General features: G+C 53.7%; 1 protein-coding gene across 11 annotated transcripts in view; it reads right to left on the bottom strand.

Moving 5' to 3' along the window:
• The window catches only part of sptan1 (spectrin alpha, non-erythrocytic 1), a 42,881-nt gene that overhangs the window by 21,097 nt on the left and 3,081 nt on the right, over positions 1 to 18,703 (bottom strand). For 3 of the 11 annotated variants that reach the window (XM_088615362.1, XM_088615364.1, XM_088615366.1), the window contains exons 1-25: positions 14,787 to 15,054; positions 12,972 to 13,211; positions 12,448 to 12,573; positions 11,436 to 11,576; positions 10,884 to 11,030; positions 10,403 to 10,536; positions 9,937 to 10,081; positions 9,422 to 9,576; positions 9,074 to 9,209; positions 8,589 to 8,690; positions 7,983 to 8,120; positions 7,565 to 7,675; positions 7,133 to 7,210; positions 6,606 to 6,761; positions 6,080 to 6,284; positions 5,594 to 5,775; positions 5,267 to 5,510; positions 5,036 to 5,158; positions 4,470 to 4,687; positions 3,615 to 3,707; positions 3,115 to 3,249; positions 2,879 to 3,027; positions 2,303 to 2,362; positions 620 to 818; positions 164 to 271 (exon numbers count right to left, since the gene is read on the bottom strand). In XM_088615362.1, coding sequence (XP_088471488.1) covers positions 164 to 271; positions 620 to 818; positions 2,303 to 2,362; positions 2,879 to 3,027; positions 3,115 to 3,249; positions 3,615 to 3,707; positions 4,470 to 4,687; positions 5,036 to 5,158; positions 5,267 to 5,510; positions 5,594 to 5,775; positions 6,080 to 6,284; positions 6,606 to 6,761; positions 7,133 to 7,210; positions 7,565 to 7,675; positions 7,983 to 8,120; positions 8,589 to 8,690; positions 9,074 to 9,209; positions 9,422 to 9,576; positions 9,937 to 10,081; positions 10,403 to 10,536; positions 10,884 to 11,030; positions 11,436 to 11,576; positions 12,448 to 12,573; positions 12,972 to 13,211; positions 14,787 to 14,822 — 3,561 coding nt within the window. In that variant the 5' untranslated portion in view covers positions 14,823 to 15,054. Of the gene's footprint in view, positions 1 to 163; positions 272 to 619; positions 819 to 2,302; positions 2,363 to 2,878; positions 3,028 to 3,114; positions 3,250 to 3,614; positions 3,708 to 4,469; positions 4,688 to 5,035; positions 5,159 to 5,266; positions 5,511 to 5,593; positions 5,776 to 6,079; positions 6,285 to 6,605; positions 6,762 to 7,132; positions 7,211 to 7,564; positions 7,676 to 7,982; positions 8,121 to 8,588; positions 8,691 to 9,073; positions 9,210 to 9,421; positions 9,577 to 9,936; positions 10,082 to 10,402; positions 10,537 to 10,883; positions 11,031 to 11,435; positions 11,577 to 12,447; positions 12,574 to 12,971; positions 13,212 to 14,786; positions 15,055 to 18,191; positions 18,249 to 18,703 lie in introns of those variants that run through there. The other 8 variants (XM_088615368.1, XM_088615370.1, XM_088615369.1 and 5 more) reach the window with 6 other exon arrangements.

Genomic DNA, 18,703 nt, shown 5'->3' with positions numbered 1-18,703 from the left:
GATTTGAGGAATCTTTAGAGCCTAAACAGGCTCATGTTTCCTCCCGAAACATGAAGCAAACGATAAAGACGTGCTAAAACAGATCCAGGACAAAACGTGCCAAGTCTTAATCAGGGAGGGAGAAAAATCTCCGTCCGGGGGTTCACTGCCTGCCTGAGCTCACCTGCGTCTGAGCCACAACCGCCCCGTCGTCCGCCATCAGCCCCTCGGACTCCAGCTCCGTCGCCACCTTGTTGATGTCCCGCAGGCGGGACTCGTTGGCTTTCAGGTCCTGCAGAACAGAGTGCGGTGTCAGGCTCCCGTTTGCACACTGCAAAGCCATCCCTGTGTACAGCACGCGTCCCCGCCACACCACAGCAATACCGAGACAAGAGCACGAAGACCACTTACTCACGGCACGAGCATAACAACGCGAATCCCAGTTTAGACACTGGGAATGACGGGGAGACAGCAGGAAATTCACATTTAAGAAGTTTGGGATCCTCCGTTACAAATCACCAGGCAGAGTCGATGAGAACAGGTCCGTCATGGAGACGTGGGGCCCCAGGTGCGAACAGAAAAAGAATCGGGTGACGTTCGACCCCCCCCCCCGCCCTCCAGTGGAAAGAGATGCGTCTACCTTCTGGAAGTCATCGAACTTCTTCTGCAGGACCTCCACCTGCTCCAGGTCCGAGCCCACCTCCTCGGTGTGCAGCGCCCCCTCCTTCTCGTGGATCCACTGCTGCAGCTCGTTGGCCTCGCGGAACAGCATGAACTTCTTGCAGCTCTTCTCCAGCATGTCCTTGCGCCTCTCGCCCAGCTCCAGCAGGGCGCTGTACCTGCAGGGCGGGGGAAGGCGGGCTCAGGGGGCTGGCACACCTGCAGGCCAGCGGCACCGCGCCCTCGTCATGCAGGGACTCGGCAGGATCGGTACGCCAAGGAGGTGCTCGTTTTGCTCAAGCCACCTTGGTCAACAGCCGGTTGCTTCCTATTTCTGACCCCTGGCGGTCAGGCTAAATGTAAAGCAGTCGTTGTCTATTAATGAGCGGTGAAGCAGTTACAGAAACGGCTGTGAACTGCTTCGTTTTATCTCTCAAGCTTGGGTGTGTGTGGGGTTACTGAACACGTTAACCCATCACACATCTTCTGATGCTCAGGTATTTGCATTTTCAATATCTATAAAAGATCAATCAAGCTAACGCTTCATTTCAAGAGGCTCGCGTTTACAATATTTTGCACATGGCTTAAACGTCTGATCCTACCTAGCCTATTCATGAACAGGCAGGGCTGCGATCGGATTTAAACGGCTTCAGAACACCACCGTAAGAAAGTCACCCACAAAACACACTGGAAAAAAAAAAATCTAGCAACGGAAAATTTAGCAAATTAACAACTTAAAAAATGGCAATGAATGAGCGATGAAGCGTGTAGCTGTTGGTTCCTGCACAACCTGCTTTGCGTTTTCCAGGCTTGCACGGCTGTTCCAGCAGCTATTAACAACAGAGCCCTCTTCCTCAACAGTAAAGGACTCTGTAGTGAACTCTTCCAAAGGCTTCAGAAAACGAGGCCATTCGTTTAAATCAGTTCTCCAGTCCTGGTCACAGAGAAACCCAGCCCAGTTAGTTTTATAGGTCATCTGCGTCTAAAACCTGAGGACACTTGTTTAATCGGGACACTGATTGTTTAATCAGGTAATCTGTTGAGATTAAGTTCTCACAGGTGTCCTTAGCAAATAAGAAATTCAGAGAGCGTATAGGACAAACTCTTAATTTAGCAAGCCTCCTGCTTAAATGATCCGAGAAACTTCAAAATTTTCAGAAAACAGGAATCTATTAAACCTGCTGGACTGGCGTTCTCCAGGCCGAGGGCTGGAGACCATTCACTTAGACTGGTGGTGGTTTACTGAGAAGGAAGTACTGCATATAAGCACAGAAATACCACCACAACGGCTTGAAATAAGGAAGCAAAGAACTCAATTCCTATATTTCCAGTTTTTTTCCCCAAAGCTCAGAATTTAACACCCAGTGGCTTAACTACACACAAGAACCAACCAGTGACAGTTTATTAAACTACTGAACACGTCCCCCAGTGGCCCGAGAGAGGGGGGTCTACACACAGAAATAAAATAAAATGCACATCAATCCTATTCCAAACTCACATGAACAAAAAACCCAACACAACAGACACCGAGACAGAGATCAGACGGCTTCTATTCAGGTGATGATAGAAGCGCTATGCAGAGGAAGCACAGGCAGCTGAGGGGAAAAAGTGAATGAGCTGGGCTGATCGAGACCGCATGGGGCGGCAGACAGGTCTTACTCACAGTTCCTCCACCTGTTTCATGCGGAGAGAAACGCTGCCGGCCTCCTTAGTAACGAGAGTCCTGCACAGACAGAGGGAAAGCACAGCAGAGGCATGCGGGCATTAGTGGTTCAGAGAAGAGCCAAGCACCAGAGAGAGCAGAAGCAAGGACCCAGAGAGCGGGAGGTCTCGCGGGGTGGAGCGGAGCTAGACAGGAGAAACGGGAGCAGCCGGAGAGGGTTAGGGAGTTAGGCATACCACACCTGCCTGCCGTGAAAGCAAACGCCACTTCCCAAGCACACAGAGAGGGACCGCGCCTCTCCGCGCGGGCAGCTGCGAGACACTACCGCACTTCGGAGTTAGATGTGAAGAGAGATTAATGAATCCGTCTGACACTAAAATACCTTAATTTTAACACGCTTTGAGTCCTATTCGTTGCTACACTAATGTATCTGAACTCATCGGACTCCCTCGGCCCTCGCAAAACCGCGCAGAACTGGAACGGCGAGCGCCGGGAACGCGGCAAGGCCGCGCCGGAGGGACTCGGGAAGCTCTCGGACGCCGGCGGCCCCCGGGGAAAGCGCCGGGTCTCCCTTACTGGCTCTCGATCTGCTCCTGGCGCAGCGAGATGCTGCCCTGCTCCTCCAGCAGGTTCTCCCGCGAGCTGGACTGGGTGGGATCCAGCTTCTTCACGTAGGCGGCCGGGACGAAGCCCTGGCGGTCGTTCACCTCCACCTTCCACCAGTCCTGCGGGGAGGGGACGGGCAGATCATCAGCCTCCCGGCCTGGGGGGGTCTCGGGGGCACGCGGCCGGGAGGGGGGGGGGCGCGGTACCTTGTTGGTGCTGTTGAGCAGAGTGAGGATGTCCCCCTTCTTCATGGTGACCTCACGGGGGCTCTTCTCCTGGTAGTCGTACAGCGCCAGCACCAGCTCCTTCCCCGTCTCGTCGTCGGTGGGCGCCACTTGTTGCTGTTTCGGATGGGAACAGACGGGGTGCTCAAGGCAAGGAGCGGAGCCGCAGAGCAATGCCTCTTCGGTACTGACCCCGAGAGGGTCTCTGCCCACACCCATCGCCCCTTAAACTCCAGTAAGCTTCGGACCCTTCAGCCTGGACCCCCACATTCAAAACCAAGCATGGCAGCGATGCCAACATTATAAAGAGAAAGGTCTACACACGGTCTCATTGCATTTGTTTAAAACACAACATGGGCGTGACACTTTACCTTCTAATACTTCTAACAAATGTTATCTTTCATTACTGCCCCCGACTGGCCATTTCCCCACTTGCTCTGCCTTCCTAGAGCCCAAGAAGAGGAGAGCATTTCTGGTCTTACCCTGCAGGACTGCGCCTGCTCCTTCAGGGCCTGAATGCTGCTCCCGTAGGCGCTCAGGTCCGACGTCAGCGCCTCGTGCTTCTTGAGGAGAGCCTGCGGGGCAAGGGGCGAACGTGAGCTGGGCTTTCGGCGGCCGACCCAATCGCTCCGATCGCAAACTCGCGCTCATTCCTGCGCTTTGCAGGCTGCATGAACTACCACCCCCCCCCTCACCTCCACTCCCTCCTGACCCCTCCTCAAACCCCCATCAAGCTGACCTTTCCTAGAGTTTACTGCCTTTACTCCACTCCAAGACAAATAACCCCCAGATCACCTCTACAGCCTTCCCTCCTCAGCCCAGCCAATGAGCAGCACTCCTCACTTTTCCCATCATTTTCAGTAACACTATGGGACTTTTAGCAGCTGCCAACAACACAACGAGCTGACCCCTCGACTGCTCTCGCAGCTCCACGAGACAAGTGTGAAACTGACGTCTAGTCGTTATTCTGGCATGAAGTACCGGACACACACTGCAGGATACAAGCTGCAACCTTGTCCTCACTCCTTCTCTTTCCTACGTTTGGCGGAGGAGGTTTGGTAAAGGGAGACGGGGGGTGTCTAGCTCTCTGGATCGTTCCTGCCACCTGCGAGACGCTCCTGCACTTTGGAGTGAGCCTTTGAAGACGTGAAGTGAGGCAGATTCATTTCACATTACAATACCTTCATTTTACCAGTTTGCTGTGAATTTTATTTGTTACCACTCCAATGTTTCGGAACTCCCTTGACTAAAATGGCGAGTGCTGGGCCGTTCCTCTTCAGCCCCGCTAATAGCCGCTGTCCCTCGGCTCCCTTCTCGCTCCCCCCCCCACGGCTCACCTCGGCCGAGTCCTCGTCCTTGCCGTAGTCAGTGCTGCCCACGATGGGCTCCTTCTCCCTCATCCAGGACTCGGCCTCGTTGGCGTCGGCGAAGTACTGCTGGGCCTGCAGGGAGTCCTCCAGGTCCTGCCTGCGCTGGGACGCCTTCCCCTTGAGCGCCTCCCAGCGGCCGTTCAGCTCGTCCAGCTTCGCCTTCACCTCGTCCCCAGCGAAGTGGCCTGGGAAAGCGGACGAAACGCCGTCAGGCGCGAGGGTTCGAGTGGGTTTTTATTTAACCCTAAAGCATCGCACGTGCAAGAAGAACTACACACTTCATACAGGGAACGACAGGGATTCAAAATCACCCGAGGGTCCTGAACGTAGAGCCTGACATTTTTCAGAGATGGAAATAAACGTTTCTGGTACTATTTGCACAATTCTACAACGGATCGGGCGTTTTTCCCAGCTGTGGTCTGGGACACAGAAAAGAGTTGGCTCCACGGGACCGATTTCTGCATGTGATTTCGCGAATTCAAGTCCAAGCGAGGGACCACAGCGCAGCGGCTCTGCGGTTCTGTGGCTCTTACCCTCCTCCACCATGGTCTGCCCCTTCTGCGTGACGGCTTTGATCCGGGGCTCGTGTCCGGCGATCTCGGCCTGCAGAGCCTGGTGCTTCTTGAGCAGGTTCTGGACACCGATGAGATCTTTGCCTAGGGGGGGAGGAAAAGTTTTTATGAAATTTTGAGGGTTTAGTAGTGAAGCCCTGGAGAAGCTGCAGCCAGAACTCGTGAACCCCAGGCCCAGTGCTCACTACTGACCCCTGTTGGTGGACGACGCGATGGGCTCTTTTTCACGGATCCAAGTTTCCTCATCCTCGACGTCCCGGAAAAGCTGCTGCAGGCGCAGGGAGTCCGAGAGCTTCTGCTTGCGGGCCACCATGGGGTCCTTCAGGGCCGCGTAGCGGGAAACGAGGGCCTCCTGTTTCTTCCGAATGTTATCGGCGTCGAAATGACCCGCCTCCTGGAACTGGCGTGCCTGGATGGTGATGCCGTCGATGCGGTCCTGTTAAGAGAAGGGCTACGCGTTAGATGCTGCAGCCCGACGTTGCCATCCCAGGGGAAAACAAGAACAGGAAGAGGAGGCACCTGGTGAGCCGTGACGTCGGCCTCTAGCAGGGCGTGTTTCTTCTGCAGGTTCTGCACGCTGGTCAGATCTTTGCCGTAGTCGTCGGAGGACAGGTGACCCTCCACCTCGTACAGCCACAGCTCGATGTCCTCCACGTTGCGGTTGAACTGCTGCTGCTGGTTGGCTTCGCGCAGCTTGATTCCTGGCGGGGGAGTGAAGGGCCGGTTCTTAAACGTCGATTTATTTACGGTTATAGACAACAGAACCCAAACTGCAAGACGCTGACGGAATTCAAATCCGTTCTGTACTTTCAACAAAAAGAACATGACAGGCAACTGGATTAAACTACAATGTGCCAACCCCCCCCCCCCCAAAATTACAAATGTTCGTACAAAGGCCTGACGCCAGCCGTGGGGTACAGCCCATGAGGCCTTCCAGAAAGCAGCACATCTCTATTCAGAAAGACTCCACATCTCTTCCGGTCAGCAGACCGCGGGACGGCTCACCTTTGAGCTCCGTGGCCTCCAGGAGCTTCTTCCAGAGAGCGCTGACTTCCTCCATGCGCCCCGACACCTCGCCGGAGGCGTAGTGATCGGCGTTGATCAGCTCCTGTCCCGCTTTCTGCAGGGCGTCGACGCGGCTCTGATTGGCCGAGAGCTCGGCTTCAAAGGCCTGGTGCTTCTGCACTTTGCCCTGGAGGTTGGAGGGGTCCTGAAAGCAGCAGGCAGCACGACAGAGAGAGGCATGAAGCCATTAATTACAACAAAGTGTTTCCGGCAGGGTTACGGAATTCCCCCAATACCTTCTAGTTCTGACACCATCAATGGCGTGCATTTGTGCAGCATTGCTTTCTTGAACTCTGCAAAAGTGCCGTGCAAACAGGCCCCCCAGTTTAATAATCCCCCTTTCTGGTTTTGAGGGTTGAAGTGCATGTGGTCATCAGTGCCGACACCTCCGAAAACATGCTAAGAGGAGGGTACAAGGATATTTCAGGCGACGGAAGGGGAGACGAGGGCCTTCGGCGGAGCTTGCCTTGTAGGCCTCGTCGGTGGCCGTCTTCATCTTCTCGTTGACCCAGCTCTTGAGCTCGTCCGAGTCGCGGAAGAACTGCTGCAGGTGGAAGGAGTCCTCCAGGGCGGCGCGGCGCGACTGGGCGCGCTCGTGCAGGGCGTTGCGGCGGCTCAGGAGCTGCGCGGGGGCACAGGGAGACGGGCCGTCAGCCCAACACTCACAGCAGGGTACCGCACACGCCCGCCGCCCAGCTAAAACTGACCAGCCTCGATAACACCTCGGTCAAATCAAGACGGGCTCCATCAAAAAACGCTGCCTGTCCCTTCGCTCTTTCAATAGAAACGAGGAGTACACAAGGACAGAAAAGTTGCGCAACGTGCCTCTGAATGCACTAAGTAACCAAATTAGTAATTTCAGGAAACGTCCATCACTCCTGTGCGATGGACAGCGCACAACCGCAAGACGCATGAGGACGCTAGTTTGGACAAGGCTGCAGCGCGGCGGGGGGAAGGCGCGTTGAGGTCTTTAAAATCCACGCGGCCGCTTACCGCATCTCGGCGCGTCGCCACGTCCTCCTTGGCGTAGTGGTTGTTCTGAATCAGCTTGGTAGCAAACTCATCCAAAGCCTAAACATTGCAAAGGAAAGAAAAAGAAAAAGAAAAAGACTCGCAAGCAGTGCCATAGAAAACGGGTCCACACGAAGGGACTGGAATGGTCATCTTCAGAGTCAGCACACCGGGACTCAAAATGGACCAGAATAACAAAACACCATACCGGAGCGCTTCCAGGAACAAAGGCGTGTCACGTACACTGCATGTGTTAACCAAATTCTCCACTAGCATTTGTGTACACAAACACACAGATTATTTTCCCTAAAAAACAGTGATGCTTTGACGCCTGGAACAAACCCATCGTTGTGTTAGTATGATGACTGTCAAAAACACATGAACATATAACAGTGAAGAATGAGAAATTCTCACGGTGATCTTCTCCTCCTGGGCACTGAGGGATTTCTCAAAATCCTCGTGTTTCTTCAGCAGGGCTTCCACACTGTCCAGAGAATCACCGAGGTCTTCATTCAGCAGGAACGCCTTCATTGAGAAAACAGGAACACGCAACAATTCACACAGTGTCCTACAGCTCTTTGGTGAAGGATCGGAACTTTCTCTGTGCATTAGTAAAATAATATCAGAACTGCTTTTATAAAATCATATATGCAGTTGCAGAAATAAACCATTTGCTTTGCAGAGGTCTGTCTTGCTTGAAAAAATCTATACTTTGGGACAAAACCACCAGGATGTTAACAGGACTCGAAAAGGGCAGAAGGCACCAGCGGTCAGTTTCAAACAGACACCTCTTGGTCAGTGTAAGCGGAGCCGGGATGTTTGTCCAGCTCACCTCCTGCTTGCTCATCCAGTTGTCCACCTGCTCTGTGTCCCTGTAGAAGAGCTGCAGGTCCATGCACTGCTCGTACTGCTGCCTGCGCAGCTCCCAGAGCTCCAGGAGAGAATCCTTCTCCTCCGCCAGGATGCCCAGCTGCAGAGACACACCCCACACACACACCATGAGCAGAGCAGCACAGTGCGGGCTGAGGAACATCACAATCCCACCCATCTCCAGGCTGGATATGGACTACTTCAACAGGAGGTAACTGGATTAAATCATGCTTCCAAGGCAGCTAATGAGTTCTTTGTATTCTCATTAATATGGCCAAAATAATTGGTTTTACTCAACTCGTATGCATCGGGACACTAGACCTGCTTAATCTTGTAATCATAAACTCTCAAGCAACATACTTGGGCCAGTCTACAGTACAGTCTACTATTACCATGATTGCTTTTAATAAATATAAAGTGTAAATATTACAACGTGAGCAAATGGCTTGATATTTGCAGAAGATAGTGCATCTACCACAGCTAGATAACACCGATTCATACAAAAGGTATTTACTATGAGGCTAGTACGTCTTCTTTATAGCGCAAGTGCTGTGAAATGTCCCGTTACCTTCTCTCGGACTTCATCGGAAGCATAATGTCCTGTGGCCAGCAGAGCCTGGCCAGCCTCATCTGTGGCTTTAAAGCTGTCTTCGTGTGCATCAATCTCTCCCTGGGGAAAGACAGCAGCAAGGAGATTCAGCCGAACAGCTGAAACGCTGGTCAGTGCTGCAACAAGGGCCTGACCATAACTGTTGAATGCCCAGATACAAAAGAGGTCCGTTCCTGCAATTTAAACTTGGTTTAAAATGAGAGAGAAACACAAAACACGACGAAAGCATTTTCCCCCTCTCACCAAACTGAAAACATTTGTCACTAAATCCCATTCCTGTGCTTTCATGCAGAACATGTTCAACAGATTCTGAAAGCGCTCATTGACAGAATAAATCCAACTACAGGACACATAATACAGGGAAGACAGTCCTGCTACAGGACAAAGGCCTACGTTGCTTGCCAGTGGCAAACCGTAACTCTTCCCTGCAGCCGTGCACGTACCTTGTGCTCCTGGTGTCTGTCCAGCAGTGCTTCTGCTCCGGCCACGTCGTTGGCCAGCTCGTCGGCGTTGATCAGGGCCTTCATCTCGGTCACCCAGCTGGTCAGGTCCCGGAAGTCTGCCGTGAAGCGCTGCAGCCTGGGAGAACGGGCAGCGCAAAGCTCGAGACGGACAACTTCCACCACGCACCGAATCCCAGCACATGCCTGGGTCTCTCAGGCATCTGTAAGGCCCTGTTCCAATTCTCGGACTTTCCCCATCATTTCATTCTCACGTCCAGGGCAGGCGTGAGCGAGGCCTCAGTTCAAAACCCGAACTGCTACCTGCGACTCCGGACGAGATGACGCTACCTGTAGGAGTCATTGAGGCGGGCATGGCGCTCGGCTGCCAGCGTGCGGATCTGCTCCCAGTTGGTGATGAGCTCGTCTCTCTTCAGGTGGATCTGCGAGGCGTTCTGGGGGTGCGTCTCCTGCAGGCGCTCCGCCTCGGCCCCCAGGGTGTTCACCTGCTCCCAGAGAGAGAGAGACGGGGAGAGAGTCACCAAGCTGAAGGACTGTGCAGCCTCACAACCCGCAGCCCTGGCAGTTACACCACAGGACTCTGACAGAGCCACTTCTGACATGCCTCCCTACAGTCCGAAAAAGAAAAGAAAGGAAAGGAAGTGCATGAACTTCCTTACGAGATGTTATTAACACCATGTTGTACGACAGCTAGTGCCCTCAGGAGAATACAGGCTTAATGCCGGAGATTCATTTGGAAAGTTACTTAGTTTTAAACCAGTCTCTGGCTCTGCCCTGGACAGAGGAGCGGTCCCGCACAAGATGACCGCCTGCGGAGGCGCGAGACGGCTCCCTCGGGCACTGACCTTGTCTTCCAGCGCGGCCAGGTCCCTCTCCAGCCCCTCGTGCTTGCGCAGCAGAGCCTGGACACTGGCCAGGTCGCGCCCGAAATCATCCGACATCATCAGCTGCTCCTTCTCCTTGATCCAGCTGATCGTTTCGTCCACGTCCCTGCGGAGAGGCCGGGCAAGGGAGGTGAGCGCCGGCCATTCTTTTTTTATTATTTTAGAGAACACATAAAACCATTTTTAATACAAATTACATTCCCCAACCATTTTTTCACAACACACATCTGCAAATATACATCACACTAGAAAATGTAATCTGTCCTCCTAATATTTTATTTACTTGATGTATAAACTCCACGGCACAGAGTGGTCAGATCATTTCCTGTGCAGTTCAATCTACACTTATTAAGCACGTGTGAGGACTGGGCAGGTATCGGTCCAGTCTGACCGTTTCACCAGGCTGACCAGAACAGGGGTAGCACACCTGTTGAAGCGCTGCACCTCTGCGGCCCCAAACAGCTTCCCCTGTCTCTGCTGAGCCAGGCCCTTGAGGCGCTGCCAGGCCACGTTCACCTCGTCCTGCTTCCTCACGATCAGCTCCGCCTCGGGGTGCGACTCCTGCGCGGGGGAGGAGGGGGCACATGTATGGTGAACAAGGGAAAACAGCTGGGCCAGCGCTCTCTGGATCCGCAACAGCCCTGGGCCTGCCCAAGGGTAATCCGTTCACGGAACCAGAGCTCGGACACAAGGAGCAAGCGAGAGGACTCTGCAAGCTGAGATACAAACCATTAACCCTGCAGGTGGCTGCAGTGATTTGCAGTGAAGCACTACAATGGCTTTATAAACCAGGATAGTTACATACTGTTGCCAAAGACATACAACACAAGAGCCCAGCCCAATGCAAGCTAGTCAGTCCAATTAAAACTGAAGTCCTGCGGAACCTAGGCAGCTCGCTCCCAGGGTACCTGGATGAGCTTGCCGGCCAGCTGGTTGACATCGTTGACCCGCTCCTCATGGGCGGCCAGGTCAGTCTGGAACTCCTCGAACTTCTTCTGCAGGACCTCCACGTGCTCCAGGTCCTGACCCAGCTCCTCCGACGTCACGATGGCCTCCTGCCAGACAAAGACGCGCGGCCGTCAGAGCGCTAAGAGAGCAACTGTCCCCAGAACCGACAGGACGGCTCCTGGGGAGAACTGACATGGTCTACATGGTCTGCGACAAAGTAAAGCCAGAAGTAGGCTTGTACATCTACCAGTGGTTGACAGAGGCAGGCTCCAGCTATAACACAGTGTCCAATATTTACCCTACAATCCCTCTGCAAAATCTATGGCCTCTCACCCCCATGACTGCCAGTGTCAGGTGAAAGAAGACATTTATGCCCAGGATCGGGGATACACATGCTGAGGCACTTTCACCGTTCCTTAAAACGGAATCTTTTATTACACCTGTAACTTATATTTAAACAAATGATATCTATATACATTCACTTCTTTAAAAACCCTCCAAAGCTGCCGCACCTTGTCGCTGATCCAGTCCAGGGCGTCCTCGCACTCCCGCAGGTACTGCACCAGTTTCTGGGCCTGCAGCAGGCGCACGCCCTTCTCCCTGGTCTTCTGCAGCAGCAGGTCCCACAGACGGTGGAGCTCCTCCAGCCGGGTCTGGAACCGAGAGCGGCATGAGGCCCGGTCCGGAGAGGGCTCCGGCGCCGAGCCTCGAAAGCAGGGAGAGGCCCGGTCCAGGAAGCACTCCGGCGCCGAGCCTCACCCATCTGGGTGTCCAGACTGACTTCATCACCCATTCCTGCGGGATCAGGTTAATGTGCCTGAGGCACAGCACTCAAAGCCTTTCTACTACTTGCCTTGGAGATCGCGATAGCCCAATTTTACTAAGCCAATATGCTGTTGAGAACTGGTTTTCCCCCCCATCATTGTCTGCCATCCTTCTCAGCTTTATGAGTTTACATACTGTATTTTTCCCAAAATCCAAGATCTGGGAGTGAGAGATCGGTCACGAAGACCGAGCCCTCCAACGACGGCAGTCTCAAACAGCGAGAACAGGAATACCTGCATGCACAGACCCTGCCCACAAAATAAGAGCTCTTCCATCTTTAGAAGAACAGCAACAACCCCCGAGGACAAACAGTTCAGCCTCCGTCTGCTTTGGTGAGCGACCCACGCCTGAGGCCACTCACTGCCACACATTTTAAAGGACAGATGCACCAAATATCCATAATTACACAGCAATCAAAACTTTCGAGATGGGAAGCAGAGGAGAGGGAGAGGCGAGGGGTGAAACTGGACAGGAAGAGCTCCACAGCACCCAGGCACCTACTTGTATATAGGCAGTGATATGGACCGATTTTACTATGGGCCGCTGGGCAGTCCGGTAGGGTGTGAAGGACTGAACCAGACAGAGGGGGACAGTGGTGTTACAAAACCCACAAAAACCGCCAATGTGACAGGAAAAGCTTTTCAAAATAAAACAAAATAAGCCGAAAGGCCCGGTGGCTCCCGGCGGCCGGCCTCGTACCCGGATGATCTCGGAGGCGAAGTGGCCCTCGGCGATCATCTGGCTCCCGGTCTCGTCCAGCTTGATGATGGCGCCGGCGTTGGCCTGGACCTCAGCCTCGAAGGCCTGGTGCTTCTGCAGCTTCCCCTGGAGACGCGAGAGGAGGAAGACGCTTTTAGCGGCGCCCGCGCGCGGGGTCACCCGGGATCCGCTTGGTCCCGAAACACAGCGGAACGGTCAGGAATCCGGGTTTTTTTCCGGGCACCATGGATCCGAGAGGGCCCCAGGCATTGGAAAGGGGGGGAACACTGCCATCAGCACACGGTCTTAATTAGCGAGCTACACAGCTGCAACAGCGAGACCAGTTTTTCTTTTCCAGACGGCCGTGGACATACAGGAAAGGTCCGGTGTGGACTGCGGCATTTCCCTCACACAAAGGAAGCCACATGGGACACGCTAGAGGCCTCTACCTAGAGAGCACACGCGAACCTCCCGGGCTCAAGGCCCCATTCGCAGAGAGAGCCCTGGGGGCGGGGGCTCCTGACCTGCAGGTTGGTGGGGTCCTTGTAGTTCTCGTCGGAGGCGATCTGCAGCTTCTCCTGGATCCACTTCTCCAGCTCGTCGGCGTCGCGGCGGAAGAACTGGAAGCGGTAGGAGTCCTCCAGCTTCTGCCGGCGCAGCGTGGACAGCTCCTTGAAGCGGCGGTAGCGGTCCAGCACCTGCTGCCTGCGCTCCTGGATGTCATCTGCCGTCTCCAGCACCTTCATGCCGCTGGTGTCCATCCTCTGAGCCCACGCACACACACACACAGGAAGAGAGTCACACTCGGGGCCCCCAGAGCTCCCGGCGCAGTACCGGGTCTCGCCAGCAGGGGTCTCCGGCTCAGCCCACAGAGGGCCTCGCCCTCAGAGCTGCTCTCATCGCGCAGGCAACTGCGACACTCAGGCCAGGCCCTGAGCTGCTCTTTAGAAGAGAAACGACTGTGCCCTTCATGAGAGCCATATACGCCTCTAGGAATATAATCAGGGTCACTACTTGACCAAAGGTGAAACAAAACCCAGATAAAACACTGCTGGAGACCAGGGACCGGTGTCCAGCTGGTTTCTCCACAAGGGAGGGAGGAGGGAAAGAAGGACACCGTTCAGCTGCTGCTCACACCTGCTGGGTTTTATTTTGCTCTGTTTATAACCTTTCCAGCAGTCCCTAAAGCTTACCAGACCCAAACTCCAAAGCCCTAATTATTAACTGTGTCTCGCGGCCTTTCCAGTATTTGTGCATCACCACGCCGCATTAGATCGGAAGCGGTTTTGACATGCCTCACGCGGCACAACGGAGAAGTTTAAATTTAAAATGAAGAACCCTGCTTTCCACAACCATAACTGTGAATACCTGCAGAAAGCCAAACGAGCTGTCGACCCAAGCACGTGGCACACGCTACACTGCTAACTCACGAGAACGCCCCCCTTCTAAACAAGATCGAGGGGAAACGGGCAACATCTCGGTTCTCTTTCTCATGAAGCTGAAAGGAATCCCTGCGGCTGTCCTGTCCCCCTCCTGATGGCTTTCCCAGCTGGCACCAGATGAGGGGGAGCAGCTGTTGGCCGAGACGCTAACAAACAGCTGGCGGGTCGAGGACAGACGCCAAGCAGGCCGAGATCCCAGAGGGCGACTGCAGCTCCCGGCTCAGCCCCGCCCTTCACGCTGGGACGCTTCACAGCGAACCCTGACCCAGGGCAGGAACGTGCAGCAGAGAAATGAAAGGCCCGTGGCAGCACTGTGTCAAAGTCCCTCCCTTTATCTCACTGCTGCGATCTGAGGAGCAGGACTCCGGATGAGTCAGGTTAGGACTAAGTGCCAGCTATGACTCGAGAATGAAAGATGTCTGCCGGCGCCTTGCGTTCAAACAGCAGCTGGAACCACATCAAAGCCGCGAGGAAAACGCTGGTTTCCACTAAGCAAGCAGGTGCTGCAGTCCTGTTCTCCTGGCACCAGGTCGTGCAGCTGTCTTCTCGCGGACGCCCGGAGGGACGGGGAACTGTCAGGACTGGCCGCGCCGCGGGCGTCTGGCCTCCCCCTCCCCTGCTGGGACAGCCGAGCCCCTGCCTTCCTGCTGGCCATGGCGAGAGGGAGGACAGACCACCCCCCACTCTAAAACCCCTCACGCACTGCTGGCCTGACTGACCCGCAACCTGCTAGATCTCATCAACCACCAAAGCCCTTTGGGATTTTCACTCCTGCGACAGGTCAGAAACCCCCCAGAGACACGCAGCCCCCCCCCTCCCCACGCGAACTGCTCCAAAACGCACTGCCGACTAACTGCAAACCCTCACAGACCACTCCTGTGCCTACGGGACCCAGACCTGTGACGATGGGGTGTTCCTGCCTACGCCAGGCATGGGGCTCAGTGCCCGGTCCGCAGTGCCAGCGCCTCCTGCATCATTAACGAACAACAGACAAGCCAAGAGTCACGCTGGCTGGCAGGGAGGTATCGCCATGCAGCACGGAGCTGCTGTAGCAGCCAGATAAGGCCACTCAGATCCACACCGAGCTCTCCCTCAGATAGCTGCGGATTCCAAGTCTCTTGACAAACCACACGCCGGGCAGCACTAAACTACCGGATTTGTTTCTTCTATTCCGAGCAGCTCCCTTACTCAAGACATCAGGACGTCAGTCCAAGGAGACCAACGGCCAACACAAACCTGACTCTCGCTCACAAAAATCAACGAAAAGAGTCGCAACGCTTTCGGAAATTGATCTGACTGGATCACGTCTCGGCCCCCAGCTGCTGCCTCTATAAGCGAAAGGGACTCGCAAGATGGCTTGACTACACACTCCACTACAGCCCAAGCCCTGCACCGCGGTCGGGAAGGCGAGGGAGGTCATGACCCCGGTCAGACAGAGTGAGCCCCCGCGAGCCTGAGCCCCCCCCCCCGCTCGCACAGGGCTCGCGGACCCCTCCCTCCGCGCTGATAACGAGCGCGCGGCCGGCTCTGGAAGCTTCTGCCCGGCGGCGCGCCCCTCCGCCGCCGGCCACGCCCAGCCCCGCCCGCTCCGCCGCCCCCGCCGGCCGCCCCTGCGTTCCACGCCGCGCGGAGCTGTGTGCGTGCGTGTGCGTGGAGAGGGGCGATGAACGATGCTAGCAGCTCCCTTTTTCAACAGGCATTTTGCGTTCATTGAAAACCCACAACAAAAATAACACCCGCTGCATTCCAAATGCTTAGCCATCATGAGGAGGTCCCGCAATTGGACTGGGGGGGGGGGGGATCTTAATGCAAAAATAAAAAGGCCAGACCTTTTCAAAAAAAACTGCTTTTACAGCTGAAGAATAAATTCAGAGTAAAAAGGAGACTTCCAATGCCAGGGATGTAGCCATCAGCTGACATGCAAGAGATGTGCCCCTGTCCAGCCACTCCCCCCAGCAGGCTTCTACAGCTGCATGCTCCACATTCCAGGACAGCACAACGGTATTTATAGAGGCCGCCCCGTCCCTGAGGAATTCGATCACCGCTGAAGTACGCCTGGCAGATCAGCGCTCACTGTAAACTGGAGCCGAGGGCCATAACGAAGTAATAGATAGCAGATATTTGCACCACCCAAAAAATATTCAAACAACAATGAGTCATTATCTGAGGTAACATCAATTCATATCGATACGTAACCAAACGCATAAATCAGCCTGGGATTGGGATTTCTAACCCGCCAGCAAAGGGCCGTGCTTGTCCACAATACCCAGCAGGCTGCAGAACCAAGCAGCAGGAGGAAACGGATGAGGTCACCTCCGATCCGCGTTCCAGGGGCCGGGGCCGAAGTGCAACTGAGCAAAACAGGAAACGGGACTGCTGGGATCTGCCTGCCGAGAGGCCACACCTTAAACGTCTTGTTCCCCCCACCGACCTGCTCCCTTCGTCCCCAAGGAAGCCGATGTGTTTTGAGTCACTCCCCTGCCCGTCCGATGGGGCGGTTTTAGAAGATGGTTCATCTACAGTATTTGCAACTACTATCTGGTCATCTGCGCACCTGCAGCCATTTCTAAACACTTTCAACAGCACGTGCCGAGCAAATTAGGCCGTCTACCATCGGACACCCTGGACTGCGCTTAATTTAACCCCACGGACTCCCACACCTTTCATTATGGCGTTTAACGAGTTTTTATTAAGAAGGCACAAGAAACCTTTAAAGTCCATGAAGAACATAAGAAAAAAGATCAGTTTTTAATAAACCACTGCACTTTTCTCAAGCTTCCCCACTACAGGGGGGACAGACGTCTTGCAACACTCCCAGCACACTGCATCTCACAATACAGAGAGAAGCAAAAGGCAAAATTTCACTGGGTGCTTTACTCAACTGCACACTTACATTTAATGATAAACTTGAGCTGAACCTGAAGACTGAAGAGAAATCCTTCCATTGACAAACCCTGACATTAAAAATATTAAAGCAACCCTTTTCCCCAAAGACCAAACAAAGAAGAAAAAAGTTCCAAGAGGCAGTTTGTTTCCACGTGCAGAAATACACTCGCATGCAGCACACACAGAAAAACAACACCAAACTGCTGGATAAGGAACACAAGCACAGAGCAAACCCAGGAAACACGTTCTCACAACGAAGTCCAGTCCGTTTCCCAACACAAGGCAGCCGGGGCCAGAGTCTATCCCAGCAGGCAACGGTGCAAGGCAGGACACACCCTGGCCAGGACGCCAGTCCATCGCAGGGCACACAAAGACACACCCTGGCCAGGACGCCAGTCCATCGCAGGGCACACACAATTTCTCCCCAGTACTGCAGTGCATCATCTACCACCACCTGCTCAGATTTTCTCCAGCCAGCCACAATCAGCTCATTTTCTTTAACCCTCATTTACAAAACCTCTCTAACAGCGTTGCCCTTTCCTAGAGTAACCATCAGTTTTTACTGCCGTTGAGCTGTGGATTAATTACATTTGCTGAACCTTTATTTGCCCCACGTCTTTTTTTTCCAACTGGGTTCTGCACTCGGATCTCAGTTTCAGAAAATCTCCTTAATGCGCAACTATTTCTAAAAAATGTTGCAGCAGAAATTTCAGCTTGGTACACAATCGGTGCTTCCAGACAGCTTCCTAAACAAGGAAATCAAGGATCAGATGATGTATAAACAGGCAGGAATGACTACCAGACACTTGCATAATAAGTATTTGTCCTGGTGCCTCAGACTCATTTCTCAAACTCCACCGTAAATCATAAACTGTTGGAACTCTGAACAGGGTTCATGCCAATTTCTAACCTCCTTTTCAAGAGCTGAAACTGATTTTTAAACACAAATAGTTCAATGAAAGGTTCAGTAGATCTGGGCAACCCAGAGCTCATGAGGAACAGGAGGAAGAAGGCACAGGGAGAGCCCAGGCCCGAGACCGACGTGACTGAGGAGTGCCCTGGCACAGATCACAGGCGGAGTACGAGAGCCCTGGAGCAGGAGCTGCTGTAGTCCACAGGATGAATGCAAGCGCAAAGCAAGAGCACGACTCCCTGCGCCAGAGCCCGACGCACTGCCTCTGCAATGCGAAGTCAAACCCAGCGCATACATGCGGCTCACACCGCAAGCATCAGAGCAGGACGAGCCCCAGCAGCACAGCTCACGACGTCCCAGAAATCTTCTGGGTTACCTAGCGATTTTATTGGAATTGGAAGCAACTCTGCACCCACGTATGACGAACTCACCCATATAAGGTTTGCTCCCAGTTAAAAGGCACATGCACACACACACACAAACACAAGTGTGACACTCGGTACCTTCAGTTTGGGTTTACGAAATGTGGACTGCATGATGTCAGGTGTAGCTGCCGTGGGCTACAGGACACAACGACACCGTTACAGACTGAAAAACGCAGTGTTAAACAAGACAAACTGAACACACAGATTTATGTACGATTCTCCCGTCACCTCCAGCATTAAAAACGCAACCCAAAGCAATCCAAATAAAGCACAGACATTCTTATACACGTACTGATCTAAATGTGATCACACACACAAAGAGAGGTCAGTATACATACTGTGTTTGCAAACAAAGGGAAACCAATGGTTAACATGCACATATATTGCCGCGTACAGGTGCTGTCACTCCAATGTCTTTAACATGTACGCTGTACGTCTTCTGCACACGCTACGGCACAGAGCTCTCAGAGCACCAGAGGTGTTGTAGAAGCTTTCTAGGTATTCACTTCTGAACGCATTTACATCCTACTCACATGAGGGATGGCTCTTTCAAATACAGGGTGTAACAGGTGAAATACAATTATGCTCTC

The sequence above is a fragment of the Lepisosteus platostomus genome, chromosome 21, assembly GCF_059453375.1.
Source record: "Lepisosteus platostomus isolate fLepPlt1 chromosome 21, fLepPlt1.hap1, whole genome shotgun sequence".
NCBI classification, from domain to species: Eukaryota; Metazoa; Chordata; class Actinopteri; order Semionotiformes; family Lepisosteidae; genus Lepisosteus; species Lepisosteus platostomus.
The sequence above is the reverse complement of the archived record's forward strand: the minus strand, read 5'-3'. Positions and strand labels throughout refer to the sequence as shown.